At 43.8% G+C, this 23,616-nt stretch overlaps 1 protein-coding gene, 1 long non-coding RNA gene and 3 other non-coding genes across 5 annotated transcripts in view; 1 reads left to right on the top strand and 4 right to left on the bottom strand.

The window, feature by feature from the left end:
* The window catches only part of shank1 (SH3 and multiple ankyrin repeat domains 1), a 44,174-nt gene extending 27,547 nt beyond the window's left edge, over nt 1-16,627 (top strand). The window contains exons 15-27 of the mRNA XM_076081140.1: nt 3,302-3,384; nt 3,510-3,634; nt 4,067-4,202; nt 4,321-4,401; nt 7,553-7,561; nt 7,866-7,892; nt 7,996-8,052; nt 8,232-8,347; nt 10,268-10,391; nt 11,086-14,641; nt 14,886-14,897; nt 15,194-16,084; nt 16,540-16,627. Of these exons, the coding sequence (XP_075937255.1) occupies nt 3,302-3,384; nt 3,510-3,634; nt 4,067-4,202; nt 4,321-4,401; nt 7,553-7,561; nt 7,866-7,892; nt 7,996-8,052; nt 8,232-8,347; nt 10,268-10,391; nt 11,086-14,641; nt 14,886-14,897; nt 15,194-16,084; nt 16,540-16,627 (5,305 nt within the window). The remainder of the gene's footprint in view (nt 1-3,301; nt 3,385-3,509; nt 3,635-4,066; nt 4,203-4,320; nt 4,402-7,552; nt 7,562-7,865; nt 7,893-7,995; nt 8,053-8,231; nt 8,348-10,267; nt 10,392-11,085; nt 14,642-14,885; nt 14,898-15,193; nt 16,085-16,539) is intronic.
* Nucleotides 16,628-20,903: 4,276 nt separating this feature from the next.
* On the bottom strand, nt 20,904-22,924 carry LOC142937975 (uncharacterized). Its single transcript, XR_012949475.1, has 4 exons — nt 22,841-22,924; nt 21,985-22,051; nt 21,265-21,308; nt 20,904-21,048 (listed from the first exon to the last, which is right to left on the bottom strand). It is a non-coding gene; the product is annotated as an uncharacterized LOC142937975 (long non-coding RNA).
* On the bottom strand, nt 21,123-21,212 carry LOC142945328 (small nucleolar RNA SNORD88). Its single transcript, XR_012952943.1, has one exon. It is a non-coding gene; the product is annotated as a small nucleolar RNA SNORD88 (small nucleolar RNA).
* Nucleotides 21,375-21,466, bottom strand: LOC142945326 (small nucleolar RNA SNORD88). The gene has a single exon (XR_012952942.1). It is a non-coding gene; the product is annotated as a small nucleolar RNA SNORD88 (small nucleolar RNA).
* LOC142945325 (small nucleolar RNA SNORD88) lies at nt 22,119-22,210 on the bottom strand. The gene has a single exon (XR_012952941.1). It is a non-coding gene; the product is annotated as a small nucleolar RNA SNORD88 (small nucleolar RNA).
* Nucleotides 22,925-23,616: the final 692 nt, after the last annotated feature.

Genomic DNA, 23,616 nt, shown 5'->3' with positions numbered 1-23,616 from the left:
AAAGATAGATTGGCAGATGTTGCGGTGCATGCTTACAGACGGATGTGTTTGATTCAGTGTGTCTCAATGTGAATTTGAGTGTGTGTGATGTATGTGTGTGAAGACGGACGAGAGCTGGTGCTGCACAGCCCGGTGTATGAGCAGTGCAGCCGTTCTGTGTTTCGCTGTATGAACATCTGTGTGTGTGTGTGTGTGTGTGTGTGTCGTTTGATTTCTCTCTGCTTTGAATCGCTCTCTGAACAAACGTCCTCTAGCAATGCTGCACCGACAAGTGATGCTTGCTGCTTTTACTGATGTGCAGATTGATTGCGTGTTTGTGTGCATGCATGCCTAATGTTTGTGTATGTATGTTTCTGTGCATGGATGGTGTGTTTGCTGTTGTCCATCAAAAACATAAAGGTCTGGCAGGGACATTTCTTTTCCTCTTTTGACCGGTTGATTGCATGTGTTCTTGTGTCCTGCGTACTGTGTGGCGCGTATGCTTACCAGTATGTATGTGTATGAGAGAGAGAGAGAGAGAGAGAGAGAGAGAGAGAGAGAGAGAGAGAGAGAGCCGACAAATTGGAAACAGTGAGGGAGTTTTAACGATGCAGCATGCATGACAAGTTCCAGCTTCTTTCTGACACTTCTATGGAAGCCTGCGTGGCCAAACCTGTTTAATGTCTCAGCTTTGGAATATGCAGTATGAGACTCACTGTACGCTGTGCTGGATCGTCCAGCTCAGTCGTTTGTATCCAAGACACTGATGACAATATTGGGTCGCTAATACTAAAGAAGCAACACTGAGTGCCACTGTCTTTGTGTTCAGTGGTTTGATCCTCTGCAGGATGCAGTCCACAAAGGAAGCCTAAGGGGCTAAACCTGCTCTTGTCTCTAAATAATAGAGGTATATAGCGTCCCAAAGAATAAAATTGATGCTGTGTTTAGTTGTCAACTTGTAAAGACAAGTTTCAAAGTTTGTCACTTTGAAATTTCTCTCAAATACATTACAAAGTATAAATTATTGCTATGTATGCAACCATGAGGACACACATACACACACAGATACCGTGAGTGAATGTAGCAGGAGCAGTACAACAAAAACATGACAAATATGATCTGAAAAATCTTCCAAAGACCAGTATTTGTAAGAAAGACTTGCAGTTGCCAGATTTATGAATGACTTGGCTTTGCGAGTGTCACTTTGTTCTCACTGATTTCTGACTGTGCAAAAGGCTCTGAGTGCATCTTTGCAGTGGTCCTTAAAGTTTTCATCAGGCATATTCTGCATTTTGTGCTGCTTTTGGTGTCTCCTCTCATAGTGGTTTGTCATTCTGATAAGTTCATTGCTGGTTTCCAGGCACTTAGCCTTTGTTTGAAGAGAACAAGAGTTATCATCGGCTTCAGTGACGGGGTGTAATAGTTCTTTGAGTGTTGTGTTTGAGGCACGTAATGATGCTGTCCCTCAAATAATCTTAATATTGTAGCAGTAACCCATACTATTTACACTGAGACTAAGAAACATCAGTAGAAAAATATTGCTGTTGGTAATATGTTTGTTGTCGGCAAGCATGCTGAATTTCCATGGAGCGACTTGTTGCTTATGTTGCCTGCGGGGACAGGGCAGACTAACATCTATAGGGGGATGTGATGTGTATGTTTCCATTTCTTTGATTCTATTTTCCAATAGTAATGTACTTCTACTCTGTCCTACCTTAAGATTTGTCTGAATGCGTTTGTACATACAGTATGTGCTCATGTATTCACTCGGTCCCTCAGAGCGTTTGAGGTCCTGGCTGGGCAACAGAGATGGACAGAAGAGAACAAGAACAACAAAGAGACAGAGCCTTGGCAGACACAGAGAGGCTGTCACAGCCTGTGGAGAGAAAAAGATCATGAGAGGAAAATGTGATTAGAAAAAGATGAGTAGAAGTTTGAAGAACAAGGGAGGAAGCCAGTATAAAGAGAGGTATGGAGTAGGCGGGGCCATCAGGATGGAAAAATGCCAGTGAAGAGAGAAATAAAGAGGGATGAAGAGATGGAGTGGGCTGGTACTATTTTCATGCACAATGGAATTATTAGCATGTGGTTACAGTATGTTACAGCTGACACGGTATATATACCCCTCTGACTCACTGACTCACTGAATGGCTGTTTGGAGGGCCTTGGCATTCATAACGAGATAAGAGTCCGTTAGCGGTCAGCAGCCCTGAGAGGTATAAACTAAAGTGGCCGAGCGTTCATTTGTGTGACGTGTGTGACGCCAATGTGTGACGTGTGTGACGTGTGTACCGCCAAGAGATAGCAGACGTCTGAAAAGTGACCGAGGCCTCAACTAGACACAGCTATTTGGGCACAAGCCAAAAGTGTTGGGAACCACTGGTTTAATCTTCCACAATGCATTGTATTTTATAAGATTATTTGTTTTTTAAATGTAAAATCTTGATCTGAAAAGTAAATGTTGTTAAAGCTGTGTAAAAAGTATAAAAGTAACTGAGCAGAAAGTACACAACAGGCTCATGTGAGCATGCAACACCTGTTCTCTGCTGTCAGTGACTACTAGCGTACCATCTCATGGCTTGACTCTGGGGAGGACCTGCCCTACTCTAGCAAGTTTCCCAGCGTCCAGATTAAGCTGTTGCTGAGGCAATAAGCAGCGCCATCATACTGTATACAGCATCTCTTCTTCACTGAGGTTCAGGTAGAAACCAGCTCTGGGCTCGCTGTCAGAAACATACAGAAAAGTGAAACTTAACAAAACACTCTACGTCACAACTGTACTGTGGGGAGTGTGGACTAAATTGTGATTTAGTGTTGGTTGGAGTTTGACTGATGTAGAATTTTGCAGTACTGATAGCAGTAGTTTTAAATTTAAGCTGCAATATCTTTAAAGTCAATATTAAGTATTTATTGTTTCTATTTCAGAAATGTATTTTCTTCCTTTATGAAAAGCTATTAAACATTTAGAACATGGGACACTTAAAATTGCTTCTACTACTATTAATATTACTACTAATATTACGAGTAATACTTATTTATTTATTTATTTAATAGATTATTATAAAACAATAATATAATTAATTCAAACAAGCTACATCATTTCCATTAGAGCTGTTTGGCGTCCAGGAAAAGTAACACCAGCAAGGTATTTGTTGTGATTTATCGAATTTAAAACTTGACTTTCGACCCATTATCTCCATTGATTAAGGCATAAGGTGAACAGTATATGTCCATGTTTTCTGTCTTTCATTTCTGGCTTGCTATCTCTCTCTCTCTCTCTCTCTCTCTCTCTCTCTCTCGCTCTCTCTCCCCCCTTTGCTAGTGACTATATAATCAAGGAGAAGTCAGTGCTTCTGCAGAAAAAAGACAGCGAGGGTTTCGGCTTTGTGTTGAGAGGGGCCAAAGGTAAGAAATGTGAAATATTCACAAACATCCTGCCTTGCAATCACACTCACTGATTTAGGTATGGTGGTTCAAATCATACTTTATCACATTCATAATACATTCTTATATGTTCATGGTGTCTCCAGCTCAGACTCCTATCGAGGAGTTCACCCCAACCCCAGCTTTCCCTGCCCTGCAGTACCTGGAGTCAGTGGACGAGGGAGGCGTCGCATGGAGAGCCGGTCTCAGGATGGGGGATTTCCTGATAGAGGTGCTGCCATGATTTACCACTGCATTATGGGTTGGAATATAAATTACCGACAGATTCTATAGAGTTCTCTGAACCTATACAGAACTATAAAGCAAAGGTGTACAGTCATCCAAATGGGGGATGTGGGAGAGGAAATGTATCTTCATCTGTGTTTCTGTTCAAAATGTTTTATTTTTTGTCCCATAGTCCAAGACCTTACTTTCCCCCAAAGTTAATTGAAAGCTGTTAGTAGGTTTTTGAGATACAAACTTCTAACAGCCTGTAAAAACTATATATATATATATATAAAAATGTGATATTTTATATATGTATATTTAACAGGCTGTTATAACAGCCTGTTAAATATGCCTGTATACAGGCATATTTAGAACTAAAATGTAATTGATGAAAGATGGTATTCTTCGTCCCTCACTGTCTCTTTGTCTTTACCAGGTCAATGGTCAGAACGTGGTGAAGGTTGGTCACCGACAGGTCGTCAACATGATCCGGCAAGGTGGCAACAGCCTCATGGTAAAGGTTGTCATGGTTACCCGCAACCCCGACATGGAGGAGGGTTCAAGGAAGAAAAGTAAGAGTCTATCGACTGCACCCTGGGGTGCTATCGTAGGTGAATGCTGGTGGTACCTGACCCTTGTTCTTGGACAGCTTGACTGACCATGGCTGCCTTTTTTCTGCCCCCCCTCCAGTCCCCCAGCAGAGTAAGAGGCTGAGCACTCCGGCTATCGCGCTAAGATCCAAATCCATGACTTCAGAACTGGAGGAGATGGGTAAGAAATTGGCATGGATAAACTTTTGGGGGTGAAAAGAGAAGGATTTCAAAGGATGAAGAGACAGACAGGGAGATGTAGACAAATAAAGAAAGTGCCTTAAAGCTGAAGAGGGGGCGAAAGAAAGTTACTGGGATAAATAGATTGAGGTGATGAGGGATGATGGAAACAGTGTGAAACCAGAGTGTTAGGAGTTGCTATAGATGCTGAAAGTGTGAAGGGGATTTGAGCTAGGTCTAAATTTAGACAGAAAAAAAGTAGAGGAGATATAGTGAGTGAAAAGACAGGGAAAGAAAAAGAAAATTGCCTTCCGCTGGGGATGACGGTCTCAATGCATTTCACTGTTCTTTCAGAGGTTCCACACTGTCACTTCCAGCACCCCCACTACAGGTAACCCCACCCAGAAAAAGTGTCCGCTATCCACCCTGTGATCCCTCTCTCACTGCCCGCATCTCTTACCTCTTATCTTCCTGCACCCCCCCCACTGCTCCCTGGCCCGCCCACAGCTTTAACCCCAGCGCCCACAGAGCAGTCTACCAGCCCCTCTGCTCAGCACACACACACACACACACACACACACACACACACACACACACACACACTCAGTCAAGGCAGCACTGCAGGTGAATGGGCATCACCTGAGAAGAGTTTTCCGGGTGCCACAAACATCGTGGATAATGAAGTATTTGTGAGCAAGTTGCAAAATATGTCCTTGATATCTTTTGTTGAGAACGTCTTTGATTAATTTGGACGAAATCACACCCAGGATGAAAATGATTGAGATGAGTAATTATTGAGAAAAAAAAAGCAACTTTGTTCCAGGTCTCGTTGCTATGGTAACACATTATGCTTATGCCGTCTCTATTTGAGGCAAACATAGTGGGAGGAGAGTGCACGGGGAGGGTCAACACCCCCATTTGCAGATCGGAATGCTGGCCAGTGTTTTGGAGAGTGCTGCAGGAATGATTCCTTAACACCTGGAAATGAGTCAGCATTTTTGCGCTTCCGGTTCCTCGTCTCAAAGTCAATGGTCGCTTTGAATGGGTTTTTGGTGAGAAGCCTGAAATAAGGTCCGTAGTTTAAACAAGCTTAAGAGATTTTAACATTTTGTTCTATGATATAAAATACATCAGTAGCTACCCCACTCGAAATATTTTTGCTTTTACGTTTCTTAAAAAAGGCATTTGCTAACTAGTGGATAAATGACTCTACTGAACATTATCACGCCAACTAGTCGGCCCTTACAGCCTCGTTGTTGCGATTATGCGACCGTAGTGTAGTTGTTTAATAGCCCAAAATCATTAAAGTGGCGTTTATTTGTAAAGATTTTCTTGCTAAAGAAGTTAGTTTATTTTCTGCAATAATCCACAGTGAGATGCTAACTTTCGGGGTTGGGATTCAAAGATACATCACCCCTTCAGCACTCTGTTGGTGACTGGATTATATGTTCTATATGTTTATGGTGCCGTCGCTGCTGTCTGGTTCTGAGCATGCCCAGTGAGCAATTGATTATGAATGAAGGCTGATGACATCTGGAGCTGCTGGAGAGGAGGGGGATCTGCAGGGCTTTGTTAGCTGGTCTCAGATCTGTTTTCAGTACTTTCTCTTAAAAACAATGACTTAAACTCGCCCAAACCGGTAAACAGCAGCAACTACCACGAGTCCTGCCCTGCTGCTGCTGGAAGTCAGGTTCTGACTAAAATGTATCCAGATTGAAGGAATCAGCCCTTTGCTTTACTCCTCCCCCATCTCCTCCCCCCACTTGCCTCCTCTCTGTGGTGTTACCTCACCTGACCAGCACAAAGCATGAGCGCCCAGTCTGAAACAAAGGTGCCAGTTTCCTGAACCCATAACTCACTTCCCTTCCACCATTAGCGCTCATACACTATTAGCTAACCACTAGCACTGTATGTATGCAGTGATACTGTATTAATTATCTCAGTGCATAGAGTATCACTCCAACAGACCTAAAGGTGCTACAAATGAAACCATTTAACATTTTACAAATAGTGATTGCTTTATGGTAAAAGGCAAAAGGCCATGATTTTAGAGAGAATGTGTTCAATGTTGCTGTTTTAAACTGTGTAGACTAGCCTCATCATCATCATACTAAAGTATTGCCTAGGTTTGAGGTAATTCAGAAACAGTGTCACCATTACATAGTTTGTGCACCAGATAGCATTTTTTAAGTTGATTGATATGTCCCACTTAGTGCATGTATCTTGGTCAAAATTACAGAAAATCTGTATCAATATTGTCTGGTTATAGAATGTGTTTTATTTTAAACAAAATGACTATTGGCTGATATAAAATCTGATTTTAAAAATCCCAAATATCAATATCAGTATCGGCCTTTAAAAATGTCGGTATCAGTTAGCTATACTTTTAAATGAAAGAGTCAGTTTGACTCGACATAAAGTGCATTTATCAATAAGTATCCCAGGTTCCTTGAGATGTGGGTTTTTAATTTACAATCGCACACCTTATAATAACTTAGATCCTCTTTGCTTTTGCCTTCTTGTGGATCAAGGTGAGAGGAGCAGAGTGTGTGATGAAGCCATGTCAGCCCTACCATATGCTTATTCTAATTCATTAGAATTCACTTAGCTGTGACGCCTATTTAACTATCTCACCTCTGTGATTGGTGCAGTGTCCCAGTTCACCTAAAAGTCATGCTGCAAGATAACAAGGACATTACAATGGAAACAATCCTGCAGTGAACTCGAGTCCACAAATGGTTGTTTTACAGACAATAATAAGTGCTGTTTACATGTTTGGACACGCATTTTGACAAAACTATGGCTTCATTTTGAAAATGTTTGTGCAGTGCAGTTGTAAATAAAAGTTGAAATGAAGACAAGTTCAGAACTATTTCATGCTTGATTTAACCATTGGCAAAACATTTAATTTAAACATTCTGACAACAGCTTGAGTATAAGTATTGCAGATAACCCTATTCCTATTCAGTCCACACACATAGGCTCACTCACACCAGTGGATGCAAACACTACAGGGTCACCTTTAATTGTTCCTCTAAACTCCCCTGTAGACTCGTTCCTTTACTGTTTACTGGTTTAACCACTGACTCTGTCTTTCTTTTTGTCTCCTTTTTCCCCACTTCACCGCTGGCTGCATCTTAACCGTTTAACAGTGGAGAGAGGTGGGAGTCAGCTTCAGACTAATTCCACATTTGTGTGTTTGTTTTCAAGTGTGTTAGAGAGAGTAACAGCAAGCAGCATACTGTATGTGTGTGTGTGCAGCATTTTTACTGTAACATAAGTGTGCATGCATCAGCTGTCTTAAAGTGTGGGTGTGATGTACGTTCTTGAATATCGAAGATCGAAAAGCCTGGCGAGGTGACTCAGTTTGTCAGGCTCCGGGGAATATGATTAGTATTCACTGTAACAACGCTATCACACTTTCACTCCTGCCAAAACTTAAGTCTCCTTTTGTCCTCCTTCCAGCTGCTACCCCTTGGAAAAAAAAATCAGGTATGCTCTGGTACACTCTCGCTCAAGGCATTGTATTAATGTCTCTCCGAAATGACTTGGCACTCACCGCTCAGTCACTTATTCTGAGTTTCTTTTCTTTTAGAATTCGAATCCTCACAAGTTACAGAGAAGAAGAGGACAGTCTATCAGATGGCTTTGAGTAAGGGAGCTCATGTTTGTCAGTGGATGTTTACTCAATCTCTTTCTCTCTTTCTTATCCACGTTCATCAAATGTGCCCCTTTCCCCTTTTTTCCTTAATTTTGTCACTGTCCATTTTTCTGTTTCATTGCCGTGTGTCCCTTTCTTTTTCTCTCTCTCTCTGTCTTTTCTACTCTCAGATAAACTAGATGAAATTCTTGCAGCAGCTCAGCAGACAATCAGCACCAATGAGGCACCAGGGACACGGGGACAGGGGCCAAAAAGAGACAGAGGACGAAGTTTCTATGGCAATGAGGTGTGTATCGTGAAACACACTACCACTATGTGTCCTGAGATATGTGTGTGCTCCTGTGTTTGATTTGTCCCCACATACCTACATCAAAAAGTTAAAGATCCCCATTTACTGAGACCCATAGATTTGCATATACATACACATAAGCCAGGTATTATCACCTGGCCTGTTATGAACACATGAACCAACGTTAGGTCAACACAAGAGATGTTTTTCTCATTTCTGTTGAGCAGAATGTGTTGTACAAAGATTTGTAATATGCTGTTATATATATATATATATATAGCAGTATATTATGTTTCATTTAAAGTGATAAAATGTTGCTAAGTGAACAACTACAGTGAATAAGTCAGTTTAAACAAATAGGCACATTGGCAAACAAGAAAAGTCTTCTATTCTTGACTCATTAAAGCCTTCATTAAAGGACTACACCCCAAAATGACCATTTCTATATAATTATTAATTAGAAAATTCTTGATAAATTGAATAAATAAATGGGGGCTGCGTTTAAAAAACACAAAACTATATAAAAACATTTGCTTAACCCTCACATAACTCGTGCAGTATAATCCAAGTCTCATTTTTCCAGTCATAAAAACTAAAACCCTACTATTTAAAACACTTTTGCATAAAAAGTCTTGCTTGCACAGGCACGCTACTTATCCATGTGAATACTGTTTATGCGTTTAAGGCAGGGGTGCCCACACTTTTTCGGCTTGCGAGCTACTTTTAAAATGACCAAGTCAAAATGATCTACCTACATTAAAAATGCTGAATATCTATTTATTTATATATATACGGAGTATACTTTATATTTACAATATATGTTGGCGTACCTTGCATAACTGCATGAACCCTTATGGCACAATACAATTCTGTACATTTTTGGTCATTACCTTACTCTGATGACTTGCACTGAATGGGATTGGACAGAGTTGCATAATCCAGACAGTAGCTGCTGGTAGCCCGCCTCAAGCACACTTCCAAATGATCATCAGTCATGGTGGAACGGTGTTTGGACTTAATGTTCTTCATGTGGGAAAAGGCTGACTCACATAAATAGGTAGAGCCGAATAATGCAGTCAAGAAGGGATCACATTTCCTCATGTTTGGGTACTTTTCCTCTGTGAGAAAACTGTCCATGAGCCCTGGACTTCAGCTGAATGTCAGCTTGCATTGTCAAAATCTCATCCTCCACTCCAGACGAGTTCAGGTGAAACAGCGTTGCAATTTTTGATGCGAGTAAATCAACCTCAATATCTTCCCGAAATGTGCAGCACATAAGTGTAGCAACTGGCTCGAGTAAAGCAAAGTCTTGAAAGCGTTTGTCAAACTCTGACAGACACTTGTCGATCTGCTCTGTGTAGCGCGCACTGTCAAGTTACGCACACGCCTTCCGTTGAGTCTCCAGTTCTGACGCGAGGTTTTGGAAGTTTCCCAAATCATGGCGCTGCAGCTTTAGCTTCTTTAGTAGAAATAAATTGGAAGGCTAACTAATTAGATCGCCGGAGTTTTGCAGTAGCTCGCGCGGTTGACCGCACATACGTGGTGACCCGTGTGTTAGAAAATCAAGTGGCAAATGCCATGAGGAAATCGAATTGTTTTTGAATGGCATGCGATCTACTCGCACTACCTCCGCGATCGACGTATTGGGCACCCCTGGTTTAAGGGTTTTAATTAGTAAGGTTTTAGCTTTAGATAAATGAGTGTTGGCTTATAATGCACAAGTTTTGTGTAAGTGTTTCTATATGTGTTTTTATATAGTTTTGCGGTTGTTAAACACAGCCCCAAATTTACACCAAACTCAGCAGCTCTACGTCACTTTAGTTTATTATTTTTGTTATCCGGCCCCCACATGTACTGCACGATTGAGTCTCCCGGCACTCTCCACTTTCTTTCAAATGCTCCTTTTTGGCCTTTCAGCCAAACTATGGGGATCAGTCCGGGATGGGGATGCTGTCGTCTGGGTTGGGCCTCGGCTATGACCGTGGCCAGTACATCTCAGGTCACGGCCCAAAGCACGGTATGCTGCGGCAGAAATCCATCGGTGAGGCTGTCTGTTTTTTCTGTCTGCCCCTCCTTTGGCCTGTCTGTCTGTCCTCTGGACCAGTAGAGGTCCACACTGTGCTGACCTGTTTGTCTGTGGCCAACAATGTCTTGTCGCTCACAAAAAATGTGCACACTTTGTATCTGTAGCTGATCGTATGTTTACACTCAGCTGTTTAACATACTATAACTGTACATTAAAATAAATATGTTTGTTTGTCTTATACTCACCCTACTACCACTAATCTGTTTTATTCTGATTGATTATTTTCTGGTTTGTTGCTCACTAAAGCTTTGCTAACTCTTGAAATAGTAGTAGTAGAAATAATAGTCCTGAAATAGTAATGTGCTCTCTGGTGACCAACAAAACAAATGCTGTGTGATGCTGTCCAGTTGCTACTTGTTTGCGAAATACAATACATAGCACTAACTAACTTACCTACTAACAGACAGGAATTGAGGACAGACTCGCTGGCAGGTAGACGGGCAGTCAGATTTAGACAGACACTCTCATAGATTACCCTCAGCTTTCACTTTTTCTGGCTCCATTTCCTCTCTACTCTTATTCGCCGAAAAACCTTTCTTCTTCTCTTCTTCATCAGCCTCTCTTACTCTCACTCTACACCATCTGTAAGACCTGTAAATCCCTATTTCATCCAAATTTTTTTTCTCCATTTGTAAATGCTGTACTGCAGGGGTGACTGAGGAGGAGAGGCAGTACCTTCATCCTCCAGCCGTGAAGTTTGCTCGCAGTCTGTCAGTGCCTGGCCCAGACGACATCCCTCCTCCTCCCACCACAGCTCCACCAGAGCCTCCATTCTCCTCTGCTCCGCCACTAGGTTGGAGAACAAAGTCATCCCAGCAGCCTGTCTCCGTGTCCCAGTCCACATCCACATCTGCCCACTACCAGCCCTACTCCCAGTCAGTGCATTTCACTCATGGGGGCAGGGAAAGGGCAGGTGGTTCCAGCACTGGCCCCAGTGGTGGAGCGGTGGACCACCCAACCTCGTATGGACACACAGCTGGCCACACTGCTCAAAGCAGGACTGCTTCGCGAAAAGTTGCCTATTCTGGGGAGCCTGTTGGAGCTGGCACAGGGGCTGGAGGAGGGGCCAAGACAGCAGGTCTTAGGAGAGGCTACAGCACCGCTATCCCCCCATCCAGCATTGCCACTGTAATGCCCCAGCAACAACAGACTACCCAAAGTCAACCCCAGCGTACAGACCGCAGTGCAGCTGGGGCTGGAGCAGGTGGTACCAAAGCAGGGGCCCGGAGAGGTAAGGGACCCCTGATGAAACAATCCAAGGTAGAGGACCTACGCATCAGCCAGGGTACCCTGGGGGGCAAAGGCTCAGTGGAGAAAAGCTCCATCCCCATCCCCACCATTATTGTCAAGGCCCCTTCAACCAGCAGCAGTGGACGCAGCAGCCAGGGCAGCAGTGTGGAGGCCGACGCTCCTGCATCAGGAGAGACAGATGAAGCCAAAACACCACACGGTCCTCCTCCCGCCACTCCTGCTCCACAGCCCCCTGCCCCGCCTTCCAGCCCAGCACCGCCGCCTCCATCCTTGCCTTCTATGCGAGCCCAGGATAATCTGGACTTTACCAGCCAGTTTGGAGCTGCCATTGTTGGTGCAGCTCGCCGAGACAGGGAACGGTTGCATGAAGCTCGCAGAAAGAGTGCTTCCTTGTTCATGTCTGCTGAGGAGGATGTGAGTCTAGGGGGAGTGAGTGATGGAATATCAAGAACTCAAGTGTCACAGCAACAGCTTAGCACACAGGCTGAAAGTTCATCAACACGGCTGCGCCCATCTAAGTCTATTGACGAGGGCATGTTCTCTGGGGACAGTTTTATCCATCACACCCGCAGTATGCCTCCTGCCTTTGGTCTTCCTGAGTACTCCTCACCTGCCCTGGACTATCAGCCTAAGTCTGTGCCTACTGACATGTACACAGCAGCAGGCAGGCAGCCAGCACCCTCCAGTACAACCACCTTCATTCACCCTCTAACAGGAAAGGCCCTTGACCCCACATCGCCACTAGGCCTCGCCCTGGCTGCTAGAGAGCGTGCTCTGAGGGATGACAGCAGGTTAAGGAGGGGAACAGAACACTACTTCACCCGCCAGATGTCGAGTGTGGTGTTTCCTTCATCTACTGTCAACTCTCAGCCAGTGTCGTCCACCGCCCAGTCCTCCAGCTCCTCTTACCTGGTCACCTCGTCTTCTCTGGCTGCTACCACAGCCACTGTTGGCCGCCCATCCTCGCCCAGAATCCTTAGAGGAGTCGGGAGTGTGTGGAGTGAAGAAGGTGGTGGAGGAGAGAGAGAGCGTGAAGGAGGAGGGGCTCGGGAGGGGCTTAGAGTTCGCTTCTCTGAGGACAAAACGGTCCACACGCACCAATACCAGCCTCAGCCGTATCAACCAACCTACAAGGAGAGGGAGCGGGAGAGGTCGAGAGAGCGGGAGAGGTCGAGGGAGAGGGACCTGTCGAGAGAAAGAGAGAGGGACAAAGAGAGAGAGGGTTACATGAGGAGGGCAGAGCAAGCTGCTGCCAATGTGGCTGCTGCTGATAGCTCTGCTCACCAGGGGTCCCACCCTCAGCAGCCGGGGAGACCCTCTTTTCTCAGGATGGAAAGTCAAGCTGATGCCTATATCTTGTCCCTCACCCCTCCCTCACCTCCACCTACCAGTACTCACCAGACAGCGAACACTACTGGGAGCACTGGGACTGGTCTGATGGTCCTTCCTCCCCCTGCCCCCTCAATTGATGCGGACGATGAGTTTGTCTACGCAGACCCTCTCCCACCTCCATTACAGTTTGCCAACAGCTTCGACAGGGGAATTGGGGGATTATCAGGGTACTCACAACACGGGATGCGCCCAAACAGCCTGACCTCCCGCCAACAGCAGGTCCCACCCCCTCCACCTCCACCTCCACCACCACCACCCCCTCCACCCCCCATAAAAGAACCATTTGTAAGTGGGTTTCCTGCTCATACACCTGCTCATACACCCCTGCCTTCTCCTCAGGCAGGGGACTCCACTGCCTCCAGCCTCACATCTTACGACAGTGAGGTGGCTAACCTTACTCAGTCTGCTCCCTCCCCCTCCCAAACGTCACCCAACCCCCCGCCCCCTCACTCGCCCTCTACCCTGCAGCCCACCTCGATAACGGGACCGCCGCCTCCCCCGCCAGTCTCACCACCACCTCCTCCTGGATCCTATCACAGACCCTTCTCCATGTCCCATCCCCACCATCTTTACAACAGCTCACATACTCCTGGGCGCTCTTCCCCCACGCCTCCCCCACACACAGTCGCACCTCCCCTGGGCTACCGTGGTCCCCCAACACCCTCCTCCACTGCTGCCACCTCTGCTCCACTTAGGGGCACTTTCTCACATGCCACGGCCGCTAGCTGTGCCACTACTACCACCGCTGCTGCCACCACAACAAGCACCTCCACTCAGCTCTACCAGGAGCGCACACACACCACACATACAACATCCTCCACTGCTATCACGGGCAGTCGCCGGACAGGGGAGCACCACCGCCCTCACCTCGCTACCAAGAAAGGAGAGTCCCAGGAGACGGTGGTGGACTCTGGGATTGAAGAGCTGGACAGCCGCAGCAGCAGTGACCACCACCTAGACAGCATCCTGGCCAGTGTCCGGGCAGACAGGCTGGACCGAGGGGAGAGAGGACGGCTAGGAGGAGGAGGCAGGACAGGGGAATCAGAAAGGGGAGGAGATTTTCTGGAGTCTTACATGAGCTACCTGGATGGACAAAGTTTTGAAATGCAGAATGCCACAGTAGCAGCCTCCACCTACCCAAAAATAAACAGGTTCAGAGAGGGAGGTCGCACCAGTGATCTACACAGACAGACCAGCACCGCTCCTGCATCCTTTCACTCCCACAGACGAAGGGACGAGCAGGAAGAGGACGAGGAGGGAGTGGAGGAAAGCAGCCGCGAAGGGTATGGGGTGAGGGACATGCAGAATTTGGGACGTCCTATTTCACCATACCTTGATCGCCCTCGTACTCCTGAGATGAAGCCTCTCTGGGGCGAGGGGCAGATGGCGGGTGACCAGTCCGCGGCACTTTTAGAGGGGAGAAAGATTTACCCTCCTGCATCCAGTATGAAGCCCAGCATCATCAATGAGCTGAGCAGTAAACTGCAGCAAAGAACCAAGGACAGCTGGGGCAGCCAGAGACCGTTGGGCAGACACAGGTACACATCAGTGAAAACTTTTATGTTTTCAGTGTCACAGCATGAACTGCATTTTTTGTTGTTGTTGACGCACAGCATTGTCATTCTATTCATGTCTCACGTGTATCAGTGTGCCACCTGTGAGTTCTTTACCTTCCACAGTTGATGTTCAAGCCTTCTGTGAAAATCTGTGTACTGTCTGTTTATGTCCTGTGTAAGTGTTTTGTCTATACTGTGTAAACTCTCCTCTCCTTTTATTTCTCTGGCTTTTTCCATGTGTTTCTCTCAGAAGCAGAAACAGGTAATAGAGCCACTTCCACACTTTTTTTCTGTCAGGAAGAACATAAAACTTTTACACCTGCTTGAATTTACAACATGTTGTGAGACAGGAAGGAAGGAGAGAAAACTATGTTTATGTTATGATGTTTGATTTTACACAATCAAGATGTTGACAGTATGAAATCATTTTAATCCAGTGGTTCTAAAAATAGCTGGACAATGTTTGACCAACATGTCTGATAATTTCTGTTTTTTAATCTTATTGTTTTCTGTTTTTTATCATGCTTTTCTCTTGTAACAATTTCTCTCCATTCACAGATTTTCAGAAGACTCAGCCTCAGCTCTGAGCCCTCCCTCAGCTCGATCCCAGTCACCATCTCCGATTTCATTATCGCAGCCATCGTTATCCCCGTCCCCCACCCCTGCCTCCCAGTACCCCAACTGGGGAAGACCGCCATCTCCTCAACCTCCAGCTGCCTCTCAGCCTCCACGTTCGCATTCCCCGCTTTCCCCAACATCTTATTCCCCTTATCCCACCTCCCCAAAACACAGACCTGTCTACCGAACCAAAGCCCTAGAATTCCAGTTCATCCCCAGTCGCGAGTCCCGTAAAGCAGAATCACACATGTTCCAGCGTAGGAGAGCACCCAGCCCCCTCATCTCCCCGTCAGAGAGGCCCAAGCTGGGTCCACCACGACCATCATCCCTTCCGCTCCTCCCCACCACACCTCTCTACAGTGCAATGTACGACCTCCGAGGTTCAGTCACGCCGCCATCACCTGGGAATCCTCTTGGCGATCCTTACTTCTCACCCTCTCCTCCACTGTTTGCCCCCTCTGGTGCCCCACCTCCTCCGAACTCAGCTTTAGTTGTCTCTCGATCCCTCTCTCCAACTCACTTCCTGTCTGGGACCTCTTCTCCGCCCCTGCACCCTCTCCCTCCACCTACATGCTTGAGTTACCCCCATCTACCACCACCTTCCCCAACAAAGCCTTTTGCCTCCAAGCCGCTGCCCTACTGGACCAAGTATGACGTTGCAGACTGGCTAGGATACCTGAACCTGGGTGAGCACAGAGAGCGTTTCCTGGACAACGAGATTGACGGCACCCATCTGCCCTCCCTAACGAAGGACGACTATCTGGATCTGGGTGTGACACGCGTAGGCCACCGGATGAACATAGAACGGGCCTTGAGGACCATAATGGACAGGTATGGCTGCTATTCTCCATCATCATTGACCAGCTTAATTATTTGCAATATTTATACCATACTATGTTTTTTATGATTTGTTAATGGCATACTATATACTACCATCCTTATAATTAATGGCCAACCTTTTGCCCCAATCTACCATAGCAGCCATTTTGGCACAGGTCAATTAACCAATTATCTAAACCAACAAACTTCTGACAACTGCAACCAGATACAAAAGATCTGCACACTTTACTGATAGATAATAGTTTCCATTGAACATAAATCTTTGTCAGGCATTGTGAAATCATTATCACAAAGCAGAACAAGCAATATATAGACACAAACACATCAGCTTAGGGGGTTGTGATCTGCATGATTGATGGCCAATCTAAAAAAAAACACCATTCATCATAATTTCACAAAAAACACCAAATATAACTTGTATCTTATGTCTGTTCTTCTGTCCTCAGGCTGTCCAGCAGCCCATTTCCCATTTTGGTTCTCTCACCTCGGGATGGACAGACTGAGAGGAGGAGGGACGACGGGAGTCGGAGCTGAGGTTGCAAATGCAGAGGCAGAAAAAGAGAGAGAGCGAGAGTAAGAAAGAAGGAGGGGTTGGAGTCAATGAGGGAGGAAGACACAACTGCTGCTATCCATAGTGGATTCACACAACAAATGCGGGGGGACAGATTTCACACAGAGAGCGACAGAAAGAGGGAGTCAAGTCCCAAAGGGAGATGGAAACACAGGGATGGAAAAAGGGCTGACGATCCATAAAGACACCGGCTGGCACTCCCGAGTTGTGGCAGGCTGATATACACAAGTACATTCCCCACATGCATGCACCATCACACCAATCAACAAACAAGCACCACACACACACTTTCATCTAACACACTGTGGCTGCAGCAGATATTACGAGTGAAGAACAGAGATGAAATCGAACCAAATACTTGAGAGGAACAAGCAAAAGCCAGTTTGATTTAAAAAACATATTTGAACTAGCGAGCTAGAGAAGAAGATAAAGGTGTCATTCATCATGCAGCCATCTTGTTGAATAGTCCTCTTACCCATCAGCCAGCTGGTTAAATCTGTTTAGGTTTGAGAGTGGAACCCACCACGAATATTTCAATTGCATCAATGACAACTTCTTCCCGTGTGAGTGGATTGTTCGTTTTAAAACGTGTCTGAATATCACTGCGGAGTAATTAAGGGTGAATGTTGGTGAATGTCTGCAGGTGTTAGGCTTTTTCTGTCTGGATGGTGAACGTAGGACGACGTAAGGCAGTATATGGTGACAGCTTCCACATCTGTTATTAGAGGGGACGAGGGCGCAGACGGATGACTTGCCTCCTCGGTTCAAACCGAGGAGTCTGGCTGTGTGTTCAGCTTTGATTGGTTATGTCTTGTTTTTACCTCACCACTGGTAGGGCTCTGTCCTCACTGCAGGTCCTGTGATCAGGATATTTTGTGTTTCTCTATAGCTCTTTATCATCTTAAGTCTTATAATGAGATATATATATATATATATATATATACAGGATATATATATATATATATATATATATATATATATATATATATATATATACACACACACAGACTGGTCACTGTATCACAAATTTGTAGCAAAAATAAGTGCCCAGACCAACAGAATAAAAAAAAATTAAAAAGAATCACACACACACAGGCACCCGAGTTACTACTATACATGCCTGCATGCATACACCAACAGTAGACACACACAAGCACTTTCAAGTGATTGTGTTAAGAGTTTATGGGACACGTATATAGACACACTATATGTTTGGATCCAAGATATACTTATACAAAAGGAGACAGACTGTGCTTTCAACTGTTAGACGTTGGCATACGTGACAATGTGAAGAGAAATCCCCCCGAGGATTTGATTTACGGCGAAAGACTTCCTCAGCGTCGAGACAACTTGTACAACCATTCAGACCTTCCGTCCGAGGGAGACTGGAAAGGAGAGGGGAGGGGAAGAGGAAAAACTGCCATTTTCTTTCTCTTTCCCACCCAATCGCCCCTGCTCCTTACAGGAGTGGCCCCCCTCCCTCTCTCTCCCTCTCTCCCTCTCTCTCTCTCTCTCTCTCTCTCGACAAAATCCAGGAGGAAACAAGCAGCCACCCGGCCGAGGGGATCTGAGAGAAATGCTTATATCTAGTTTTAATACTATGATTGTTCTTACAATTTTTAAACTTTAAATGGGAAAACTGGAATACTAATATTGATATGAAGAGATTTATTGTTACTATTTATCATGACTTTCATCGTCCTTACTGTTATTATAGCTTCAGAGTTCCTGCTTTCTGCCTTTGGTTACTGATGTGTCGCTCTTGTGCAGTCAGTGTATTTTCTGACTGTTGGATGGAGATAACTGTGCTGGTTATATATAAATATATGTGTGTGTATATATAGGTATTTTTGAACTGAAAGATGCATATTATTCTGTGCACAGTACCCTTAACATTGCCTCTATGTGACAAGAAGCATTGCAACTTAATATGAAGCACATTTCAGAAACACTCTTCTTACTGTTTTGCTTTTGTCAGACTGTGAAGCTATAATCAAAATGACACGTTGGCATTTATGGCCTCAAAATATGATTTCCTCACTTAAAGGTTAGTTGTCACTTAACAACATGCAGATACTGAACGTGTAGCAACTGTTACTCTGGGGAGGCCCATGATACACGTTAAGTGAAAATGATGTATTCATGTATTTAAGCAGGACTTTAAATTGATTTCTGTATTCTGGATAACTGCCACCCTCTTTTGATTGATCACATACACTAATGTAATTTCCAAATGTACTGAAGTCCCTTTATTTTCCCCATCATGCTTCCGCTGCACATTCACATCTCATTATAAACTCCGTCCTGCTATTCTCACTGTTGCTGAGATCAAATATAAGGGCTCTCTCATGACCTCTCTACCTTGAACAACACGTCACCTCTCCTGCTGCTTTTGAGTCCTCGAACACATATCAAACGTGCGTTTCCCATCGGGGGGCACAGATGGGGAGTTTATTCTGCACCCGGCCCTGATATCCCTCAGTCTGCTTTTGCAAAAAGATAAATGGAGTTTTCATAGAGCGTGTGCACATACACACGGGCACGCGAATGAGCAAAAGTGATTAAGATGGATTTGTTTTACGCAACTGCAAGACTCCAGAAGAGATATTTGAATGCAAAGGAAATAGCAATAAGGACGATGAAAACAATGGTCAACTAATTATGGTTTAAGATGTAAAAAAAAAAAAGTCTCAAAAGTTCTAAAGAATCTCTGTCTTCCAAATGTTTAACATGAAAAGGTACAATGTATTTATTTAACTGTTCTGCTTTCTATACAGCTCGACCTGTTCTCTACATCTTCTCCCCTCCACTGTTAACGACAGCATTACGTTTTCATCTTGTTTGTACAAAGCACCTTCTGCAGTCGCTGGCGTGTCCCTGTCTGCTTACAGCTCATTGTTTATTACCACGTATTATGCAATGGCCCTATTTCCATTAGCAACTGTGGCTTTTTCACATTTCCCTTTAAAGGTTTTGAAATAATTTTCAGCCAAAGGGCATGTTTCTGAAAGGTGAACGAGCAGAATGTGGCTTTCCTTCCTCGTTGCACAGCCAGATTCTGCTTGTTTACGAGAAGGCAATGTGAAAATATCTGACGGATACAATTCTGTTCTTAAGTCACTGGTGACAAACAATTGGTTTAATCATTTCTTTGCAGTTAGAAGTTATCACGATAAGGTGTCTCATTGTTGCCGTCAGGAGGGAATCGGTCAGACTCTATAGAAAGCATTTCTTTTCCTTTAAGAGATCTTTTAAAAAAAAAAGAGAATATGAACTGATGAAAGCGTACAGAATATATGTGATATGCATATACACACATTCATATAGACGTATATGAATTTCAAATGTTTTAAGAGATAATACATTGTTAGAATTATAATAAAGATAAAGAAACAAAATTATCATTTTGTGTTTGTGTAGTTAATATTCGTGTCCTTTTCCATCAGGACACGAATATTTACCCTGTGGATTCACTTTATAGGTCCCAGCCAATAGTCCTCAGGTTATGTGAATTTTGGGATGTTATACTCATGTGTATTGAATAATACAAAGTATATATAAATACACACATTATACACCATTGCACATTAAGCGACCCCAGGGCTGAAAGTGTCGGTTCCCAGCGTCTGTTTTGCTCGTCGGACAGATCATACAGTACATTGGATCCTCCACAGTACCTTTTACCTTTTATTTGTATTTAAAAACTGTTCCATAGCTTATGCAGTCAGCACTTTCCAGGTTTAACCCAATGTTTTAAAGCTTGCAACAATGTGCACAATACCAAATACTCCATATCTTAAACCTCTCGAAGTTACATTTCTATGTATATGTCGAATTTCATAGCACTACTGTGACCGCTTCCATATTTAGATTTAAGAGACCATATATAGTTAAAAACATAACCATTTGATGTACAGTATATTGTATTTTAAAAGTATTCAATAATTTGCAAAATATTTCAAAGTCCCCTCTCACACCTGTGTTAAGTTATACTTACACAAGTTTTTTGCAGGTAGCCAATAAGCATTTTATCAATGCCAACACATTAAAGCAACTAACATTAAACATCTTGTGTTCATGAGTTTATATTATATCATTTAATTTACACTTGCTCATAATGCTGAGAGTCAGTCTACAGGATAATCAAACATTCATGTCACCGTGACAACCCCAAAACATCATTTAAATAATTAAGTCCCGTACTCTGGTTAAGTGTTTGTAGGAAAGTGAAGAAACAAATTTAGTATAGACTGTTTTATTTCATTAATCACAGCAAATACATGAATACAATATTAAGCATTATAAAAAGTTCTGATTTGAACAAAAATACAACAAAATGACATCACGGGTAGAAGGTAGATGATGTCTGCAGGAAGACCAGCACCTGAAACAGAAAGGGAGGGGGGGGAGGGTTAGATCATAATCCAACAAGAGTTAAATAAATACATGTGTTGCAATGGTCTCCTCAGAGTCTGCCTTGTCAGGGGCAGAGCTGCACTTCTGTCAACACTGATATTCTGAGCCCAGTGCTATACATCACAAGAGATCCACATTCACAGTGTCTGCTATTAAAGGCAAGAGATGCAGCGTTAACACAAACCTGATTCAAGTCCGGTCTATACTGAGCGGCGTCACTGTAAATACCTGAAGAAGAAAAAGCAACAGTTAGCGTGTTGTCACAGTTAACACTTTTTACCTTCTTTGCTTTATTTTCTCCTCAGAAACTCTGGCTTGTCAGGGCCAGAGATGCACGTTTCTCTTCATAAAGACTCAGAGCCCAGTGCAAGTCATCAGGGGAACGACAGCTAAACCCACTACAGCAGGAATCAATGTACATAAAAACACTGGGTTGCAGTAGCCGCTACGTACAATTAAATCATAGGTTCTAGGTATCAAACTTCACATTTAGTATACAATACTGTTTTTTTCTTTACCATTGTCAGTGATGTGTGCCCCAAGCAGACTACTTTACAGTATTAACTTCCAACAAAATCAGATTGTGGCAAAAATGCAGCCATGTTTTGCCTTGACACCAACAATCAGACCACCCTGAACACGGACTCTTTAAGTCTGCTTTCAGAGTGCTCATTTTTAAATGAAATGGTCCTCAACAGATGTGCTGGTGCTAAAAGTTATGTTTCATTTGACTTACGAGTACGAGAGACGGGAGCAGTAGATCATGTACTCATTGATATCCAGTGGTCACAGTTCGTAACTAGACAGTCCATTATTTAAACTCATTTAGAAGAGGGGTTCACCACAATATTTGGTAGAGCCGTTGGTTGCTATCAAAGCATTCATAATTATAGAGTACACATACCTATTACAAACCTCTCTGGACCCAATCGAAGCTTTGTCTAGGAGTGGATCCACTTGTTGAAGGTGACCTAAAAAGGACAAAAGCAAGTGTTACAGTATTTCTATCACTGGAACATTTAACCAACATTCATCCATCGTCTCCTCAGAAACTCTGGCTTGTCAGGGCCAGAGACGCACGTTTCTCTTCATAAAGACTCAGAGCCCAGTGCAAGTCATCAGGGGAGAGGGAGTACTACTCACTACTACTAACGTTGCACTATATCGTATGCCAACGAAATGTAATACACATGTTGTGCAGCTAATTATGTTGTGATAACTCTACTGAGCTGTAGCTCATGATACCGGTAGCTACCATGCTAACATCACATGGTAATTTAGGTTTACCACGTGGAGCTAGGCCCACGGGGTTAACGGCTGCTTTCGGTGGTTTGTATAAGAGAGCAAAAGGCAGTAACGGTCAACAATCAAAACACAATTTAGAACCGTGTCAGTTAGATATGCCATGTTTTAGCAGCAGGCAACACGTGTCCCATGAGGACATAGCTTCAGGTCGGAGCCACGTGTCATCGGGTAAAAATTTGACATATAATATATCCACCAAAACAGGTGGATATAAAACAGACTTTTACTTTAAAAAAAAACACTCTAATATCACCAACGATTCCCGCAATGTTTTACAGCCAACAGCTTATTAACAGTTAATCAAACCGAATGAAAGTTTAACGTAACGTGAATTAGCTGTGGTATAAACCAGCGGTAATCAGCGGTAACGTTAGCTGTAGAACTGCAATACTAATCCAAATATTGGATGATTTAAAAAAAAATTCACATCAGTGAAACGCATAATATCTACTTACCAGTACCACCAGAGACATTACAGTCGAGGCGGACCAACGAATGACTGATGCCTCATCCGCTTCCTCCTTTTAAATGTCGCTTCGTGTATTAAATATTGGCACAGAGAACACTACCGCCGCCTCGTGGACCGGAGTAGAAATACATGTGCATTTTAAATACATGTGTTGACATTGTCAGAACTGAATTGAGATCATATAAAAGACAAACGCAACAGGTCTAGCATTTTTCTCTCTCTATTAGAAAGTAATGTAAGCTATTGTGTTGAGTTGCTAAGTGAGAAGTGAGTTGCTCTGATTTACCATAAGAGCTCTCTAAGAAGCAGAGTTCCGGTGTATGTGTCTGGGGCTTTTATTGTGAAGGCTAAACGGAAAGAGGGAACGAGAAAAAAGTTTCTACGGACATCTGTGAAAAAGGAATAATGTTCATCTTGGTGCAGACTACAGAGCCCCGTGTTATTATTGTATCACTATTATAAAGTATAGGCACAACATAAGTCTCGCCTATAGTAACTTTAATGTGCAGTTGTGCACTTATTTACCTGAAAGCAGTAAAAGCTTCACAGAACAAGTAGCCAGTCTCTGAGCCGGACAAGCTGTGTGTATTTAGAATCGTGAGTATTTCTGCCCTCTAGTGGCATTACAGTGCCACTGCACTCTACTAGTAAAGTTAAACGCAACACAACATAATAGTACTTCCGAATAATACTTTCAAAATAAAACGATTACAATAGATGTAATTACGCATTATGGCCACCAGAGGGCAGAAATACTCATGC

The sequence above is a fragment of the Anarhichas minor genome, unplaced genomic scaffold, assembly GCF_050575085.1.
Source record: "Anarhichas minor isolate MPS153535 unplaced genomic scaffold, ASM5057508v1 ptg000007l, whole genome shotgun sequence".
Taxonomy (NCBI): Eukaryota; Metazoa; Chordata; class Actinopteri; order Perciformes; family Anarhichadidae; genus Anarhichas; species Anarhichas minor.
The sequence above is the reverse complement of the archived record's forward strand: the minus strand, read 5'-3'. Positions and strand labels throughout refer to the sequence as shown.